The sequence below is a fragment of the Heterodontus francisci genome, chromosome 8 (genome assembly GCF_036365525.1).
Source record: "Heterodontus francisci isolate sHetFra1 chromosome 8, sHetFra1.hap1, whole genome shotgun sequence".
Taxonomy (NCBI): Eukaryota; Metazoa; Chordata; class Chondrichthyes; order Heterodontiformes; family Heterodontidae; genus Heterodontus; species Heterodontus francisci.
This window is the reverse complement of record NC_090378.1, coordinates 77,096,168-77,116,988: the sequence shown is the minus strand read 5'-3', so window position 1 is coordinate 77,116,988 and position 20,821 is coordinate 77,096,168. Positions and strand designations below refer to the sequence as shown.

The window sequence follows — 20,821 nt, the reverse complement described above, 5'->3', positions numbered from 1 at the left end:
TAAAAACAATGCAAGCCCTTAAAGTGTCTCACCCAAGGTAATCCAGGAGATGGCCATGATTATGCATGACGGTCTACCAACATAACCATGAATGGGCTATTAATTGTATCAATTATGATGTGGATGGTGACAGTCAAAGTTAATTGCTTTTACCAAATAAGATGAATGCCATCTGATGAGTCTAAGACCTCAAAAGAAAAGGAATGTATGAGGTCAGAGCCTGGACCACTGGAAATATACAGTTGCACCTGTATAAAAATTCCTGAAGCCTGCCTAAAGATACTCTAGATTAGATATACAGCACTGAAACAGGCCCTTCGGCCCACCGAGTCTGTGCCGTACATCAACCACCCATTTATACTAATCCTACACTAATCCCATATTCCTACCAAACATCCCCACCTGTTCCTATATTTCCCTACCACCTACCTATACTAGTGACAATTTATAATGGCCAATTTACCTATCAACCTGCAAGTCTTTTGGCTTGTGGGAGGAAACCAGAGCACCCGGAGAAAACCCACGCAGACACAGGGAGAACTTGCAAACTCCACACAGGCAGTACCAGGAATCGAACCCGGGTCCCTGGAGCTGTGAGGCTGCGGTGCTAACCACTGCGCCGCTCTAGTTCCACTTGAAGGAGGTGAGACCCAAGGGGAGAATATTTCCTACAGTTTGACCGTTTGGGGAAAGCAAGGACCCGTGGACAGTCGTTGCTTATTACCTATTTGTTAAGTATACCTTAATAAATTTTGATTGATTGGTTATACTTTGGCTGTCGTCTCTCTGTCTCACCAGTTTGGTTGTCATGTCTCAACTAAGTCAAAAATAGAGGGATATATTTGCCCCAACACATCTTCCTCATGGTTTATTTATGCAAATGACAACAGCACAAAACACTGATTGTGGGGTTTTGAAAACCTATGTTTCTAAGCCTACTTGAGGGAAAAAACAGGACAGAAGTGCTGATCATATTGAACAAGATCCAGACAATAATCCTTCATGAAAGCATGCACACTGCCCCAGCTTATGCAAATAGTCACCAGAGGACCTCTCCAAAAATTGACCAACTAAAACCATGGTCAAACAACTCAACAACGTTGGATGAGTACTTAAACTCAAAACTCCACAAAACTGAACTGTTAAAAATAAGTAATTCATTTGTTTGGAAAATCCATAGGTGACTTTCCTCCCCATTTCTGGTGTACTTATAGTGCAGAACAGTGGAGAAAAATTTTCCAGCAGGAAAACTTGGATGGAAGCCCTTTCCAGCCCTTATGCACCCAGCTTCCTGCTGTATTATAGCACGCTCTGCAGCCATTCTGAGATCTATCTACTGAGTTATCACTGGCCTAATGGTTGGCTGCTCTACAGAAAGCTCATGGGACTGAGGTTGCCCTTGCCTCACGTCAACTTGCTCCTTGGCAGCTTGGTGTCAACTCGCATGTTCCACTGGTGTAGTGCTATGAGAGGGATGGCGGGATGCCTGGCATATGTTGCTGTCTTGAGGGACGGCAATATTATGCAGCTGTGAATCCTGAATCCTGGTCCTTGTCATCCTATTCACAACCATCATTCTCATCCTCCTTCTCCTTTTCCTTTGGCGGATCTGCAGAAAAAGAGGGAAGAAGCTAAAAGTAGGTAAACTTCATCCCTTGGAATTAAGAGGGAGAAGAGGCTGGAATGTTGTGGCTGTGTGGTGCTTCACAGGGATACCAGGGTGAGGGTGTAGGTGCTCAGTCAGTACCTTGGGCCTGGTCTTGTGGAGGCGGCGGGGCTCCTGGTGACAGGCCGAAAAGGCTGGGGGAATGCCTTTTTGCACCCACACCTGGCCGATATTGCAGAGGCCTTGGACCCAGGCCCAGCGCTGGAAACCCGGACCTCAGGTAAGCGAGGCGGGGTTGCTGGGGCCAGTCCAGATGGCCCCAGTGAGGGGTGGTGGGCGTGAAGTCCAGGGGAAGGCGGTCCATAAAGGTGAAGGTTTTGCTGGCGGGGTTCCTCCTTGGGCCACAGATTGCCAACGGAGGAGGGACCCACCCCAAGACTGCAGGGAGGGCGCCTCATTTTACAAGGTGCCCCCCCCCGTGTGGCAGAGGCACACCCCACCGCTGGTTAGATCCCAGCGGCGGTGGGAAGAGGCCTTTAAGTGGCCATTAATAGGCCATTTAAGGACCTCAACTGGCCTCTGGGTGGGAAGGCAGTCGTCAGCCTCTCCCGCCCCCTGCAAAATTGCTTGGCGATGGGTCCTTAGCCCCCCGCAAGATTCTAAGGCTCCCCCACCCCCCAACTCTGCCTCAGGTGGGCCCATAAAATCCAGCCCTTGGGTGAGGGGTTTAAAGGTGGGGTTGCCCCTCCAGGGAAAAGAGTTCCAGCCTGCTCAATCTTTCCTGATAGTTGCATCCTCAAATCTGGTAACATTCCTCTTTTCTACACTTTTGTTCGTGCTTCAATATCCTTTTTGTAGTATGGAGACCAGAGAACTGTACACTATATTCCAAGTGTGGTCTAACCAAGGTTCTACATAAATTTAACATTAGTTCCCTACTTTTGTATTCTATTCCTCCAGAAATTAACCTTAGTACTATGTTTGCACTCTTTATGGCCTTAACTTCTGTAGTTACTTTTAGTGATTTATGTATCTGTATTCTCAGATGTCTTTGTTCCTCTACATGATTTAGTTTCTTATTTTCCAAGGATTAAGTCGCTTCCTTATGGAATGGGGAATAAACCTACTCATTCTGTATGGCTCAGCTTCACAAAGAATGGTACAAATGACAACGAAGCCATTAAGGGGTCCCCAACAAACAATTTGACTTTTTGCTTTTAATAATAACATTGCTGAATTATTAATAATATACATTCATCAGGGCGGTGACATGACATTTGCAGGCAGTGTTGGACAGGCATATTTAAACAGTTAACCTAATAAAATAAATTGAAATAACTCACCATGTCAGCTGTCATCATTTTTGCCACAATATGAGTTACAATTTTTCCAGAAGGTCTTTGTCCTTTTCTACGCCTCAATATTCGTGGAAAGAATGGTCCATGTGCTCTATTATTGATAAGAATGAACGAAAAGAACTGAATTCCTGCGGTAACATTAAACAACTTTGTATTTAGGTTTTCACATCATGGAAACACAATATTCCTTTCTATCAGAGCTCCTTAATGTCCTTTTGAGGAAACCTATATTAGTATAAAATTTGCCAGAGCATAATTCTATCAGGATTATCAAAGGCTTTTTCAAAATTAATGATGTAAACAATAAAATTGACATTTTGTTTATTTGCAGCTTTCGCCACAATATTGCAGGGTCCAAAGATCTGTTTCATAAATTTCCACACATTCTCTTGTTGACAACCTATTCAGTAACATAATAAAATTATTCACATTAGTTATGACAGTATGATAGAACCACAGTTTTTGAATAAAATCTGGGTCCCCAAACAATTGCGTCATCACCCCTGTATTTGGATTAGCAGTGGGCTTGATAATGCTGAAGAACAGAAAGAGAACAGAATCAGATCATTAGGGGGAGCGAGGGTTCAGATAAGGGTAAATTTATAAGTCTGAAGAGAAAAGTCAAGGCTGTAGAGCAAAGTAGCAACTTGAGTAAAATCAAACCAATTGTGTCAGAGAATTTAATAAGAGTAATAGGACATTAGCAATTAAGGCCACATAGGGACAAATAGTAAAAAGTAAAAATTAAGGGCGCTATATCTGAATGCACGAAGCATTTGTAATAAGATAGATGAATTAATGAGACAAATAGAGATAAATGGGTTTGATCTAGTAGCCATTACTGAGACATGGTTGCATGGTAACCAAGATGCGAACTAGATATTCCAGGGTACTTGACTTTTAGAAAAGACAGGCAAAATGGAAAAGGAGGTGAGGTATCTCTGAAAATAAAGGATGACGTAAAGGCAGTATGAAGAAAGGATCTTAGTCCATAAAATCAGGATGTAGATCAATATAGGTGGAGTTAAGAAATAACAAAAGGCAGAAAATATTGACAGTAACAGTGGTTCAAGAAGGCAGCTCACCACCACCTTCCCAAGGGCAAATTAGGGATGGGCAACAAATGCTGGCATTGCCAGCGACACCCACATCCCATGAAACGAGTAAAAAAAAAATCAGTGTTGGAATACAAATCAGGAAATTAGAGAAGCATGTAACAAGGGTAATACAATAATTCTGAAGAATTTAAACTTCATATAGACTGGGTAAATCAAATTGGCAAAAGTAGCTTGGAGTGTTAGATTGAAAGAAACAGCTTACAATGTTCCCAAAAAGAGTAGTAAGCCTGAGGATTGGAAGGGCTTTAAAAATTAGCAAAGGATGGCCAAGAAGTTGACGGAAGAAGAAAATAGAATAAGAGTAAACTAGCAGGAAATATAAAACAGTTTGTCAGAGCTTTTGCAAGTATTACAAGAAGGAAGAGATAATCAAAAGTAAACATGGGTCCACTGGAAACACAGACAGGAAATTATAATGGTGAACAAGGAAATGTCTGTCTTCACAGTAGAAGACACAAAAGCTGGAATGTAATGGTGAGGCAGTGGCCCCACTCATCGGCTGGAAAGCCAGGGGCAAGCCCGTTTCCACGGCCTGAAAGCAACGCTGCTATTTTGTGTGGTTCAGGTTCTTAATTGGCTTCAGTCGGTATTTCCGCTCCTCTCAGGCAGCAAGTCCCACCTCTAAGATCTGCTGGCCAATCAGAGGGCTGGCAGCTCCTCAGTCCCAGCAGTGCCACCAGGAGTGGTGGCCACTGCTGGGACGGCACCCAGCCAGAAGAGCCATGATGGACGCTGGCCCTAGGTGGGGGCCGGGCCTCGCTGGGGATGATTAGCTAGGCCCCAGTGAGGGCAGGGTTGGTCAGAGTCTAGGGCAGGAGGGGTTGTTTGTGGAGGTTGGCCCATGCTGCTGGGGGGGTCCTCCATAGGGCACAGAGAGCCTGATCGGAAGGGTCCCATCACCCAGACCGCTAGGCCCCCTTAGGTGCTGACGTGCCCATCTGCTGCTGGCAAAATACTAGCAGGGTGGCAGGAGACCCTTAAGTGACAATTAAAAGTAGGTGATGGGCACACCACCCCCCACCCCACCGTCTCCCATCCTATTTTTGCCCCCCCCCCATCTCCTAGCCAGCTTCTGTGGTGGGGAGGGGGGGGCGGGGTGGAGCGTTAAATTCCGGCCAAAGAACATACCAGAAATTGTGGGGATTCAAGGGTCTAATGAGAGTAGGAATTTAAAGTAATTAATATTAGTAAAGCAAAAGTACTTAAGAAATTGAGACTAAAAGCTGACCAGTACTCTGGACCTGATGGCCTACATCCCAGGGTTTAAAAGAAGTGGCTGCACTGATAGTGGATGGATTGATTTCATCTTCCAGAATTCCTTAGATTCTAGAATGGTCCCCACGGATTGAAAGATTAGCAAATGTAACCCTGTTGTTCAAGAAAGCAGGGAGCGTGAAAACAAGGAATTTTGTCCAGTCAGCCTGGCATCAGTAGTAGGGATACTTCTACAATTTATTATTAAGGGTATGGTAACAAGGCACTTGGAAAATCACAATATGGTTAAGCAGAGTCAACATGGCTTTATGAAAGGGAAATCGTGTTTGACAAATGTATTAGGGTTTTTTGACAATGTAACTAGCAGGGTAGATTCGAAAGGCACTGATAAGGTGGACACAAGAGGTTGTTACACAAGATTAAGGCTCATGGGATTGGGCGTAGTATATTAACATGGATTGAGGATTTATTAATAGACAGTAAACAGAAAGTAGGAATAAACAGGGCAGAGTGTAACTAGTGGGTTGTCACAAGGATCAGGGCTTAGGCCTGAACTATTTAAAATCTATGGCAATGACTTAGATGAGGGGACCAAGTGTAATATATCCAAGTTTGCTGATGATATAAAGCTAGGTGGGAAAAGTGAGCAATGAGGAGGACGCAAAAAGGTTACAAAAGGATAGAGACCGGTTAAATGATTGGACAAGAAGGTGGCAAATGGAGACATTCAGAGGGATTTGGAATCACAGGAAGTTAACAGGCAGGCACAGCAAGCAATTAGGCAGGCAAATGATATGCTAGCCTTTATTACAAGGGCCTGGAGCATAAGAGTAAGGAAGTCTTGCTGCAATAATATTGGGCTTTGGTGAGAACACACCTGGAGTACTGTGCAGCTTTGGTTTCCTTACCTAAGGGAGGATATACTTGACTTAGAGGGGATAGTTCACTAGATTGATTTCTGGAATAAAAGGGTTGTCCTATGAGGAGATTGAGTATAATGGGCTGAAATTCTCTGGAGTTTAGAAGAATGAGAGTGATCTCATTGAAACATATAAAATTCTTAGAGGGCTAGATCCTGAGAGGCTGTTTTCCCTGGCTGGAGAATCTAGAACTCGAGTCATAGTCTCATTAGGGGTTGGCCATTTAGGACTGAGATGAGGAGAAATATTTTCACTCAGAGGGTCTGAATCTTTGGAATTCTCTAACCCAGAGGGCTGTGGATATTCAGTTGATTAATATATCCAAGACTGAGATTGGTAGGATTTTGGGCATTAAGGGTTATGAGGATAGTTCAGCAATGATCTTATTGAATGGCAGAGCAGGCTCACTGGCCATATGGCCTACTCTAACTCCTATTTCTTATGTTCATATAAGTCAACACAAACTTCAAGATCTTGGGGTCAACTTTAGTCTCCCATCAAGAAAACATTAAGAGATGGGCACCCAAAACAGTTGTCAAGGGACCTTTTCTGAATCATCTTTTATTTGAATGGTTGAGGCAAGATGCCAGCACAAAACACAGTCTTCAATTGGCAGGACGCTGATTAAGAGGTGGCAAATCAGGCACAGCTGCAAGTTCTTAAATGACTGTAGAACCTTAAAGGGGATGTGCATTTTCCGTACCAAAATATAGATGCAACATAGTGGATCTGAAGGAAAAAGGGGAAAGAAGAGCTCCAATAGGCCCCCAAGATATTCAGATACAGCCATGTAGATGCTAATGGAGAAAGTTCAGAATAGATAGGAGGTCTCTTTCCACACAGATGGCCAGCAGGTAACTAAGCTATGCTGGAATCACTCAGCAGGTCTGGCAGCATCTGTGGAAAGAGAAGCAGAGTTAACGTTTCGGGTCAGTGACCCTTCCGAAGAAGGGTCACTGACCCGAAACGTTAACTCTGCTTCTCTTTCCACAGATGCTGCCAGACCTGCTGAGTGTTTCCAGCATCTCTTGTTTTTGTTTCAGATTTCCAGCATCCGCAGTATTTTGCTTTTATTAAGGTAACTAAGCTAAATTGGTAAATGGACATGACAAAAGGTGGCACATGTGAATACAATCAGCATTTTCTCCAGGACCAAGCTGCAGTGAAGAATGAATTTAATGAGCTCACCCAAATGCCACGGTAATATTTCCCTTCACATCACTACTTCGTGCACAACCCGATCTTTGCATCAGCACTACCAATACTTCTCTTCCCCACTTGCCATGATTGTCTGAGTTAACAGGGAAAAGTACACTGCACTTCCTTCCTGCTTATACTCACACCCTAAAAGCTGCTCCTGCCCTCGCAACTATTTCTCCCTCATGATGCAGTCATGCATCCTTACTTAGGAAAACATCAATACAGAGATCAGCATCCTGCATGACATAGACAGTGAGTTAGAGAGGACTGCACTGGGGACTCACCAAGCAAAACTGAGCAGGAGCAGATGGAGCTAAAGTTTCTAGGCTTTTCTGTAAGCTAGTAGGCCTTTGTATGTCCCGTAAAACCACAATGCTGTTTGAAAGCTTTAGTGCAGAGGTTTTGTTGTGTACAGCCTAGTCACTTAAGTTCGTGGGTCTTTTAAATTTTTTTGCATGGCAACTTAAAGGGGCTGACTTGTGCTCGGCCTGCACGGTAATTTCTGGGTTGCTGTGCAACCGCTCGGCTGTACAACTGAAAACGAACATTGGTGCAAAGAATGTGCCTGTAGCAGCTGGTGACTGCGCAATGCTAATGCATATCAATTTGTTATACTGCAGATGCTTTTGCTTGTAAGGTGGAAGGAGTGGGACATATGTTGCAAATGGCTGTTGATGCAGGGGAGCAGATTGTTTAGCTGAAGTTCTCTTCAGTGGGCTGCTGCCAAACAGCTCAGACCACAGGCGACTGTTGGACTCCTCCAACTTCCTCACCATCCTTTGTGGCATAACTGTTCTCTCATTCATAATGCTAAAGGGCCCTCTTCAATGGTGGCTCCATGTGTTGGCCCATTGCAAAGCAAAGTTATGTATTGTAGTGTATGACACACCTCGAGAAATTATTTGTGGACTGTATTTCAGGAACTGACCAGATCTTTCCAGGCATCTAGATCATTGTTTCAGGACTTCAATAACAACTTAAGACATAGAAGCAGGAGTAGACCAGATCTCGCCTCGAGTCCACTCTGCCATTAAATAAAATCTTAGCTAGTCTACTACCTCAACTCCACTTTTTTGCCCTTTTTCCCTTGATTCCCTTAAAGTCCAAAGATCTAGTGATCTCAGTCTTGAATATACTTAATGACTAAGCATCCACAGTCTCCTTGGTTAAAGAATTCCAAAGATTTTCAACCCTCTGAGTGAAGAAATTTCTTCTCATCTCAGTCCTAAATGATTGACCCCTTATCCTGACTATGTCCTCTAGTTCTAGACTGTCCAGCCAAGGGAAACAGCCTCCCAGTGTCTATAAATGGTCTGCTTAATGAGGGTTCCAATTGACCTGTGGATCATACCAGAATCCTGCAGTCGTATGTGCTTCCATCTTCAAGCAGTCAGCAGCAATGAGGAGATGGACAACTAATGCAATATAAAGCGGCATGGCAGGAAAGCAGGCATAGACTTACACTACACACTGGTTGCACGTTAATAGAGTGGATTCCCTTGCAATTCATAAAGTGGTCACTTCGTTTGAAGGAGCCTTCATGGTGATATGATTGCAGCCAATGACTTGGGGAAATTCTGCAACCTGTGTGACTCCAAGAACTTTATTCTTCTGCTCCTGGATCTACACAGAAAAAGTAATAAATGCGTTTGCTCTAGCAAACAAGACATCAGTTAACTGTTAGGAAAAGCATGAACTGCAGAATGACTGATGTTACTGATTTTTCCTGTGGCAACCTAGATGGACCCAGGGCAAAGCAGTTTAGGGTTGCAGTGACCTTGACTGATTGATCTAACATCTTATTTGCCTTGGTATTAAATTTTGTTTGATAATGCTTATAAAATTAAAAGTGCTATATAAACACAAGTTGTTGCACTGTCGTCCTACAAAATCAAAGCTTTCTTATGCATTGTTTCTCAGAGAATTGCAGGTATGTTGTTCTGGACCTGTGTGCTCTGTCGGGAGGATATGGATTATTTCAAGCATATCTTCAATATACTTGCTTTGCCCCCAGCTACAACTCAGTTTGCTCCTTTTTGTTCTCTTCCTCCACTCAGAATGAGATTCTAAGAAGGACTGTCACCAAGACACAACTGCAATGCAGTTAATAGGGCACAGCATACAACAGCAACAGATCACTGAAATCATTCAAGGTCAAAGAGCACAAAAGGTACTGCAAGAAAATTGTGTCCAAAAGCTCTAGGAAGCTTTACTTGAGAACAGTTGAGGATTCCTTTAAACAACATTTAAAATAGTCACCTCAAGGCTTTTACTGAAGGGCTGGAGCAGGAAGTCATATTAGTCAGATGGTATGGTTGGAAAATGGAAAGTGGGGGGTATCACTGTCTCAATTATATCAAATGACCCTGACTTCAATACATTCATGAAGTTTCCACCAATTTCAGAGGGGATCTCTATCCACCAGGAATTATGAATCCTGGAAAATCAGGACATCTAAAAGATGAGTAGTGGTAAATGGGCAGCAGGGACAGACATTTTATTTTCTGCCTGCTATTATCCTGTTTTTGAGAGCAAACAGGATGGTAAGGACACGAAGATTGTTCCTTTTCTCCAACTTGTAAGATATTGATAGAAATAGAAGAACAAATTCAAAGAAAAGCAGACATCAACACTAAAATTGGACATTAAGTCAGATTAAAGTTCTCTTTGATGAAGACAAAAATCATGTCTGTTGGAACCAATGTTAACATCAAAATCAGAGAAAAGGCATTAGAGAACACAGATTTCTTCACAGGTATATAATTTGCAGCAATGCTAAAATCGGAAAAGACTTATCAGCTACAGTTTACAAAGCTTTTAACAAATTGAACAACATCTGCAGAAATGCTAACTACGACAACAACTTGTATTTACATAGTGTCTTTAATGCAATAAAACATCCCAAGGCACTTCACAGAGGCATTATAAAAAAAATGACACCAAGCCACTTAAGGCAAAATTAGGGCAGATGACCAAAACCTTGGTCAAAGTGCTAGGTTTTAAGGAGTGTCTTAAAGGAGTAAAACGAGGTAGAGAGGTTTAGGGAGGCAATTCCAGAGCTTAGGGCCTAGGCAGCTGAAGGTACAGCCACCAATAATTGAGCAATTAAAATCGAGGATGCTCAAGAGGATAGAATTGGAGGTGTATAGATATCTGAGGGTTGTAGGGCTGGAGGAGATTATAGAGATAGGAAGGGGTCAGGCCCTGGAGGGATTTGAAACCAAGCGTGAGAATTTTAAAATCAAGGCATATTTTAACCAGGAGCCAGTGTAGGTCAGTGAGCACAGGGGTGCTGGGTGAACAGGATTTGATGCCAGTTAGGACATGGGTAGCAGAGTTTTGGATGATCTCAAGTTTACAGAGTGTAGAATGCCAGGCAGGAGTGCATTCGAATAGCCAAGTCTGGAGGTATCAAAGGCATGGATGAGAGTTTCAGCAGCAGAAGAGCTATGGCAGGGGTGGAGTCAGGCGATATTACAGAAGTGGAAATGGGCAGTTTTAGTGACGAAATGGATGTGTGATTAAAAGCTAATCTCAGGGACAAATATGACACCGAGGTTGAGAACTGTCTGGTTCAGCCTCAGAGAGTTACCAAGGAGAGGGATGGAGTCGATGGCTAGGGTGCGGAGTTTGTGACGGAGGGTGAAGACAATGGCTACAGTCTTCCCAATATTAAATTGGACAACATTTCTGCTCATTGAGTACTGAAATGTCAGACAATCTAGAGACAGTGCAGGGGTCAAGAGAGGGGGTGCTGAGGTAAAGCCGGGTATTGTCAACGTACATGTGAAAACTGACATTTTTTCAGATGATGTCGCTGAGGGGCAGCATGTAGATAAGAAATAGGAGGGGGCCAAGGATAGATCCTTGAGGGACACCAGAGGTAACTAAGTCTAGACTAGACTCAAAACAAACAAACAGGACTGAAACCTGATCAATTATAAAAGGATACTGAGAAGAACGTTAATACTTTCAACATCAAATTTCTTTAAATGTTCTCAAAATCAGCTGGACGATAAAAGTGATAAACAAGATAGTCAGAGAAAGAACAAAGCAAAATTTGTAAGTATTCAATGTGCAACCCCAAAATGCCTCAGCTAAATGCTCAGGATACAAGAGTTCACAACACTGTGTAAAGTCCAGAAATGATAGCCAAATAGAAAAGTAAGTGTAGAAGGCCAACGATAACATGGTGTAACATTGTAGAGAAGGAGCTCACAATCACAGCTCAGAAACAAGCATTTGACCCATCAAGTCTCCACCAGTAGTTTTCTTTACATAAGCCACCTTCTCTAATTCCACTCACTTGCTCACTCACCATACCCTTTAATATTCCTTTTATTCCTTTTGAAAGAATTGATAGACTCTGCTTCAATAATTGTGAGGCCAGCTTCTAGAAGGGGAACAACTGCAGTAACTAATCAAGCAAGAATGGAGAAGGTTGCTCTTGAACTCATGGTGTACTACAGCAGGCAACGTGCAAATATTTGGCTTACTTTTTTTTCTTATGCAAGAATGGGCTTGAACTTCTTTTAAGTTGGTATTGTTGTAAAGTCAATATAAACAGTAAAGTAAATGGTTATCACCATCCTTAGCAAGCTAACATTAACGATTTTAAGATGCTGACTGCTGGTATTCCAGAAACTAACAAGGTTGCTAGTACAAAAGCAAAATACTGCAGATACAAAAACAGAAATGCTGGAAATACTCAGCAGGTCTGGCAGCATCTGTGGAGACAGAAACAGAGTTAACATTTCAGGTCGCTGATCCTTCATCAGAACTGGGAACTAGTGAACTGGGTTTACTAGTGATGTTCAAAAGCCAGTTAAATACATTTGGAATTTTAACAGTCTAATCTCCAATGGAGTAAAATGAAAGCCTCCAAACAACAGCAATAAATATCTGAATTTGTGAGACATTTGACGCAATATTCAAAACCATATAATTGTAGAAATCATTTTTTAACCCCAAACAAAAACTGCTACATATGGAGAGAAAAAAGACCTGAATTTGAGTTCTGAACCAGGAAAACAAATGAGACAAATAATATTTAATGTTTGATTTGCTAGTGCTTAGAAAGAAACAACTATAGTTTCATAATGTTTATACAATAGATTAGCCCCCAAATCAGTGGTTTACAATCCCCATTTGTGATCGCCGGAACTTTTTAATTTTGTGAGTACACCCAGGCTATCAAATGAATCAAAAAGCATGATGTCAAAATCAATTATGTTGCAAGCAGTACAATGTTGAATGCGCTCGAGACAGCAAGAGCAAATATAACTACTTAAAAACAATTAAAAATGAAGGTCCCCTTACATACTAAACAATCAAAGTTAGAATATAACATATCACTCCTAAAACTAAAAAGTAGATGACACTCAACTTTCATATCGACACATTTCCCTAGCTGTACTAGTAACACTGCGGAATGAGGTTCAGGAAATACAACAAATCAATCCAAACTCTTGAAATGGAACAATAAGACCAACCTCCATGACAAAAGAGAACCACTACTGTTGGAAAACAACTTCTGACACAGACAGACATAACATGAAAATCAATAAATTACACCACGGCCCTCACAAATACTAGAACAGGTAATAACACACGCACAACAAAATAAGAGAGATTGAAAAGCACATCTTGTCAGTAGAAGGCAGGAAAGACCGATATGTAAAAATACACCTGAAAAATTCATGGGAATCCCTTTGTCAAGTTAATCAAATAATGTTTATATTCTAAAAGCAAAATACTGCGAATGCTGGAAATCTGAAATAAAAACAAGAAATGCTCAGCAGGTCTGGCAGCATCTGTGGAAAGAGAAGCAGAGTTAATGTTTCGGGTCAGTGACCCTTCTTCGGAACTGACAAATATTAAAAATGTCACAGCTCATTTCCCGGCGGAGCAGCAGGAGAAGGTAGCGACTCTTCGGTGGGTGAGTGAAGGCATCAGGAGCTGTGTTTTAAAAGTAAGTACTTACTGTTTTACTTACTGTTTTCCTTGTCTTTGAGTTTCTTTTGGCGCCGGAGGAACCGGAAGCTGGTCGGCAGCGAGGACTCCTGGGTGGGTATTTTCCTTAAAGGTGCGGAGCTCCGTGGACTCGGCCTCATTTCCCGGCGGAGCAGCAGGAGAAGGTAGCGACTCTTCGGTGGGTGAGTGAAGGCATCAGGAGCTGTGTTTTAAAAGTAAGTACTTACTGTTTTACTTACTGTTTTCCTTGTCTTTGAGTTTCTTTTGGCGCCGGAGGAACCGGAAGCTGGTCGGCAGCGAGGACTCCTGGGTGGGTATTTTCCTTAAAGGTGCGGAGCTCCGTGGACTCGGCCTCATTTCCCGGCGGAGCAGCAGGAGAAGGTAGCGACTCTTCGGTGGGTGAGTGAAGGCATCAGGAGCTGTGTTTTAAAAGTAAGTACTTACTGTTTTACTTACTGTTTTCCTTGTCTTTGAGTTTCTTTTGGCGCCGGAGGAACCGGAAGCTGGTCGGCAGCGAGGACTCCTGGGTGGGTATTTTCCTTAAAGGTGCGGAGCTCCGTGGACTCGGCCTCATTTCCCGGCGGAGCAGCAGGAGAAGGTAGCGACTCTTCGGTGGGTGAGTGAAGGCATCAGGAGCTGTGTTTTAAAAGTAAGTACTTACTGTTTTACTTACTGTTTTCCTTGTCTTTGAGTTTCTTTTGGCGCCGGAGGAACCGGAAGCTGGTCGGCAGCGAGGACTCCTGGGTGGGTATTTTCCTTAAAGGTGCGGAGCTCCGTGGACTCGGCCTCATTTCCCGGCGGAGCAGCAGGAGAAGGTAGCGACTCTTCGGTGGGTGAGTGAAGGCATCAGGAGCTGTGTTTTAAAAGTAAGTACTTACTGTTTTACTTACTGTTTTCCTTGTCTTTGAGTTTCTTTTGGCGCCGGAGGAACCGGAAGCTGGTCGGCAGCGAGGACTCCTGGGTGGGTATTTTCCTTAAAGGTGCGGAGCTCCGTGGACTCGGCCTCATTTCCCGGCGGAGCAGCAGGAGAAGGTAGCGACTCTTCGGTGGGTGAGTGAAGGCATCAGGAGCTGTGTTTTAAAAGTAAGTACTTACTGTTTTACTTACTGTTTTCCTTGTCTTTGAGTTTCTTTTGGCGCCGGAGGAACCGGAAGCTGGTCGGCAGCGAGGACTCCTGGGTGGGTATTTTCCTTAAAGGTGCGGAGCTGAGTAAACCCGAGCCACTACACATGTAGTGTCTCCCACCCATCCTCCTCCTCTAACCTAATAATAAGACCCTTTTTACCCTCCTGCTCTAACCAAAAAGGACTGAGCAGGTAAGCTATTTACTGTTTTTGTTAATATCTATAGTTGTACTTAACTAAGGGGTAATTGAATAAAAGAAATGGCAGCCAGTGTAGTGTATTGCTCCTCCTGCAGAATGTTCGAGGTGAGGGAAACCTCCGGTGGCCCTGCCGACTTCACCTGCTGGAAGTGCATCCGTCTCCAGCTCCTATCAGACCGTGTTAGGGAATTGGAGCTGGAGCTGGATGAACTGAGGATCATTCGGGAAGCTGAGGGGTTGATAGATAGAAGCTACACGGAGGTCGTTACTCCACAAATCAAAGGCAGCTGGGTAACAGTTAGAGGTGGGAAGAGGTCAGTGCAGGGATCTCCTGTGGTCGTTCCCCTCAACAACAAGTATACAGTTTTAGATACTGTTGGGGGGGACGGCCTATCGGGGGCAGGCTGCAGTGACCGGGCCTCTGGCACGGGGTCCTGCACTGTGGCTCAGAAGGGAAGGAGGGAGAATGGGAGAGCACTAGTCATCGGGGACTCGATGGTGAGGAGTACGGACAGGCGGTTCTGTGGGCGCAGGCGAGACGCACGGATGGTTTGTTGCCTCCCTGGTGCCAGGGTCCGTGATGTTTGTGATCGCGTCTTCAGGATCCTTAAAGGGGAGGGGGAGCAGCCAGAGGTCGTGGTGCACATTGGCACCAACGACGTAGGAAGGAAGGGTGGCACAGATGTTAGAAGTGAGTTTAGGGAGTTAGGCTGGAAGCTGAAAGCTCGGACGGACAGAGTTGTTATCTCTGGTTTGTTGCCGGCGCCACGTGATAGTGAGGCTAGGAATAGGGAGAGAGCACAGCTGAACACGTGGCTGCAGGAATGGTGTAGGAGGGAGGGCTTCCAGTTCTTGGATAATTGGACTGCATTCTGGGGAAGATGGGACCTGTTCAAACAGGACGGGCTGCATCTGAACCAGAGGGGCACCAATATCCTGGGAGGGAGGTTTGCTAGTACTGTTCGGGAGGGTTTAAACTAGTTTGGGAGGGGGATGGGAACCGGACTTGTAATCCAGGGACCAGTGGGTCCACTCAGAAAGACAAAGAGTGTAGTGAGGTATTGGGGAAGGTAGCACTGTCGCAGAGGACAGATGGGCACGGAGAAGGGTTAAAGTGCGTATACTTCAACGCAAGAAGCATCAGGAATAAGGTGAGTGAATTGAAGGCGTGGATGGGCACTTGGGACTACGATGTTGTGGCCATCACTGAAACGTGGATAGGTGAGGGGGAGGAATGGTTTTTGGAGGTACCTGGTTATAGATGTTTTCATAAGATTAGGAATGGTGGTAAAAGAGGTGGGGGGGTGGCATTGTTAGTTAGAAATAGTGTAACAACTGCTGAAAGAATTTTCGAGGAGGATCTGCCGACTGAGGCACTGTGGGTTGAGGTCAGGAACAGGAAAGGAGCAGTCACCTTGATGGGAGTTTTCTATAGGCCCCCCAATAGCAGCAGGGAGGTGGAAGAGCAGATTGGGAAACAGATTTTGGAAAGGAGCAGAAGTCACAGGGTAGTAATTATGGGGGATTTCAACTTCCCAAATATTGATTGGCAACTCTTTAGATCGAATAGTTTGGATGGGGTAGTGTTTGTGCAGTATGTCCAGGAAGCTTTTCTGACTCAGTATGTAGACTGCCCGACCAGAGGGGAGGCAATATTGGATTTGGTACTAGGTAATGAACCAGGGCAAGTGATAGAGCTGTTGGTGGGCGAGCACTTTGGAGATAGTGATCACAATTCTGTAGCATTCACTGTGGTAATGGAGAGGGATAGGTATGTGCAACAGGGCAAGGTTTACAATTGGGGGAAGGGTAGATATGATGCTGTCAGGCAGGAACTGAGGAGCATAAGTTGGGAGCATATGCTGGCAGGGAAGGGCACGGTCGAAATGTGGAACTTTTTCAAGGAGCAGATAGTAGGGGCCATTGATAAGCATGTCCCTGTCAGACAGGGAAGGGATGGTCATGTGAGGGAACCGTGGTTGACAAGAGAGGTTGAGAGTCTTGTTAGGAAGAAGAAGGATGCGTATATAAAGTTGAGGAAAAAGGGCACAGGCATAGCTCTGGAGGGATACAAGATGGCCAGGAAGGATCTGAAGAAAGGGATTAGGAGAGCTAAGAGAGGGCATGAAAAATGCTTGGCGGGTAGGATAAAAGAAAACCCCAAGGCCTTTTACGCGTATGTCAGAAATATGAGGATGACTAGGGGGACCGTAGGTCCGGTCAAGGACAATAGCGGGAGACTGTGTGTTGAGCCGGAAGAGATAAGTGAGGTTTTGAATGAGTACTTCTCTTCGGTATTTACAAATGAGAAGGGGTGTATTACTGAAGAGGACGGTGGGAAGCAGACTGGTAAGCTCGAGGAAGTGCTCGTTAGGAGGGAAGATGTGTTGGGGTTTTTGAATAACTTGAAGATAGACAAGTCTCCCGGGCCTGACGGGGTATATCCAAGGATGTTATGGGAAGCAAGGGATGAAATTGCAGAGCCGCTGGCAATGATCTTTTCATCTTCTCTGCTGACGGGGGTGGTACCAGGTGATTGGAGGGTGGCGAATGTTGTGCCCCTGTTCAAGAAAGGGAATAGGAACAACCCTGGGAATTACAGGCCAGTTAGTCTTACTTCGGTGGTAGGCAAGTTGATGGAAAAGGTGCTGAGGGATAGGATTTCTGAGCATCTGGAAAGACACTGCTTGATTCGGGACAGTCAGCACGGTTTTGTGAGGGGTAGGTCTTGCCTCACAAGCCTGATTGAATTCTTTGAGCAGGTGACCAAGCAAGTGGATGAGGGTAAACCAGTGGATGTGGTGTACATGGATTTTAGTAAGGCATTTGATAAGGTCCCCCATGGTAGACTTATGGAGAAAGTCAGGAGGCATGGGATAGTGGGGAATGTGGCCAGTTGGATTAAGAATTGGCTAACTGATAGAAGGCAGAGAGTGGTCTTAGATGGTAAATACTCAGCCTGGAGCCCAGTTACCAGTGGCGTGCCGCAGGGATCAGTTCTGGGTCCTCTCCTGTTTGTGATTTTTATTAACGACTTGGATGAGGAAGTCGAAGGGTGGGTCAGTAAATTTGCAGATGATACAAAGGTTGGTGGAGTTGTGGATACCGAGGAGGGCTATTGTCGTCTGCAAAGGGACTTGGATAGGTTGCAGTGCTGGGCTGAAAAGTGGCAGATGGAGTTTAACCCTGAAAAGTGTGAGGTCGTCCATTTTGGAAGGACAAACATGAATGCAAAATACTGGGTTAACGGTAGGGTTCTTGGGCATGTGGAGGAGCAGAGAGACCTTGGGGTCTATGTGCATAGATCATTGAAAGTTGCAAGTCAAGTGGATAGGGCTGTGAAGAAGGCATATGGGGTGTTAGCGTTCATTAGCAGAGGGATTGAATTTAAGAGCCGTGAGGTGATGATGCAGCTGTACAGGACCTTGGTAAGGCCTCATTTGGAGTACTGTGTGCAGTTCTGGTCGCCTCATTTTAGGAAGGATGTGGAAGCCTTGGAGAGGGTGCAGAGGAGATTTACCAGGATGTTGCCTGGAATGGAGAATAAGTCTTACGAGGAAAGGCTGAACATTCTAGGCCTCTTCTCATTAGAAAGGAGAAGGATGAGGGGTGACATGATAGAGGTTTATAAGATGATCAGGGGAATAGATAGGGTAGACAGTCAGAAACTTTTTCCCCGGGTGGAGCAAAGCGTTACAAGGGGTCATAAATTTAAGGTGAAGGGTGGGAGATATAAGGGGGATGTCAGGGGAAGGTTCTTTACCCAGAGAGTGGTCGAGGCATGGAATGCCTTGCCCGGGGAAGTTGTTGAGTCAGAAACTTTAGGGACTTTCAAAAGGCTTTTGGATAGGTATATGGATAAAGGAGAATGATGGGGTATAGATTAAATTGTCCTTGACAGAGGACAAAGGATCGGCACAACATTGTGGGCCGAAGGGCCTGTTCTGTGCTGTATGTTCTATGTTCTATGTTCTATGTTATAAGCAAGTGTTTGTGTTTATAAGCAAATGTTTATATTCTATAAGATGCTTCCTGTTTTGGATAAGGATTGTTATATATGTATATATTGTTATACTATCTGTAAAGTGTTAGGAACTAATTGTTATGTGCAAGTGTTCCAGTGAGGGGGGGGGCCCTCATTCATGGCTGCATTGGGGAGTCATGTTATATGTAACACAAGAACCAGTTCAACCAGGTTCTACAGCACAAGCATGGTGTTGAAATAAACAAGACTGACTCCAGCCTTTTCCAAGTTTAAAGTGTGATTCTTTCCAACATCTGGGAACCAGAAACAACATAAAGACCAGCGAGTGTCTGAGTAAACCTACAACATTTTTTAAAGCATCAGATTGAGAAAAGTGACCCAAATTAGTGCCAGAGACAGAAAAAACTAGTGACTCGTGCAAAAACTCTAAAAAAAAGATCGAAATGTCAGATGGGACAGGAATGAATGTACTGCTACAGCCCATAATGAATCGGGGAGTTGATGGTTTCATAGAGGCATTTGAGAAGTTTAAACAAAAGTGCAATTTAGCAGTCAATAGTTTCCTAAAAGGCACTAGTGAAGAGGAGAGGGTCAGCTATATCCTTCTGTCGGCTGGAGATAATGGATTACATTTATTTAACAGCTGGGACCTAAGCGAAGAAGATAGCAGAAACCCAGACAGATTTTTTGAAAGATTCAGCACCCATCTCCAGCCAAAATCAAATCATCGGATATACCGATATGAATTTCAAGGCCTCAGATAGGAACTAGGTGAGCCTATTGACAATTTTGTAGCAAGATTGAAAAATGCAGCCAGAAAATGTAAATTTAAGGACACAGATGAAAGGCTGATAGATCAGTTCATTTGAGGTTCTGCACATCCTGAAGTACAGAAAGCTCATCAGACAGGACAAGCTCACGATATCGCAGGCTGTAGACACTGCTAGAGCACATGCAGCTACGAGCAGACAGATGAAGACTCTGACCTCTCAAATGGCTAGCCTTCAGTTAAGAGACAGGCAGCAGGGTCGATGCAGTGAAACAACAACTAAAGAATGTACACCAGAGAGTTAGAAGTGCAGGAGCTGTGGATGACCACATGAATTGACTGATAGAAGGAAATGACCTGCATATGGATCAATCTGCAGAGCTTGCGGAAAGACCATCACTGGGAAAAGATGTGCAGAACAAGGCAGGAAGGCGGTAGACGAGTCATCAGAGCCAGAGTAACAGAGCGAAGAAAGAGTGAAAGAAACCACTACATTCATACCCTGGAAGATGGCGATGGGTTTGAGAACTTGATAGACATAAGAACCATAGAATCGCGCGAAATATCTAGATGTGACAGTTCCCAGACAAAAGAAATTCACACAACCATTCAGATCAGGATGAGGCTGAGAAATAAGCCCACAACGATAACTCTGAAGGTGAAGATAGATACTGGAGCACAGAGTAACATCATCCCGCTCAGACTATACCAGCAGATTTTTCCTAAAAATTTGGAGAAAAATGATTATTCAAGGAAGGTGCTCTGAAACCAAACAATGTCATGCTAACAGCATACGGGGGAACTGAGATTCGACAGCTGGGAACAACCCAAATCAGAGCGACACACAAAGGAAAAGATGTTAACTGTATGTTCTACGTCACAGAAACAGATGGTCCAGCTATCCTGGGGTTGAGCAGTTGTGAAGAGCTGCAGATTATCTCAGTAAACCATGAGGTAAAGGAGGCGATACTGAGGATTGAAGATAGTACACCCGTGGAAGCGCCCTCCGATAAGAAGCAAAGAAGATCTGGTACAAATGTACCCAGAGTGTTTTGATGAGACGGTTGGATGCTTTGAGATCTTTGAGTATCACATCACTATTGACCCAACGATGAAACCAGTGATTCATCCCCATGTAAAGTACCAGTAGAACTAAAAGGAAAGCTTGAAAGAGCTCAGAGAAATGGTAGATAAGAAGGTGATCGCCAGAAGTACAGAAACTCACATCAGAAAGAGGAGATGATAGCTACTGAAGTACCACCCAGACCATGGCATACTGTAGGATTCGATTTATTCACACATAATCAAGAATGGTGTCACATAGTCGCACACTACTACTCAAAATTTCCTTTT

The 20,821-nt window shown here is 44.1% G+C and overlaps 1 protein-coding gene across 1 annotated transcript in view; it reads right to left on the bottom strand.

Annotated features, from left to right (window-relative positions):
- LOC137373212 (testicular spindle-associated protein SHCBP1L-like) overlaps window positions 1-20,821 on the bottom strand; it is a 111,907-nt gene that overhangs the window by 30,480 nt on the left and 60,606 nt on the right. The window contains exon 6 of the mRNA XM_068038067.1: window positions 2,950-3,055. Within this exon, the coding sequence (XP_067894168.1) occupies window positions 2,950-3,055 (106 nt within the window). The remainder of the gene's footprint in view (window positions 1-2,949; window positions 3,056-20,821) is intronic.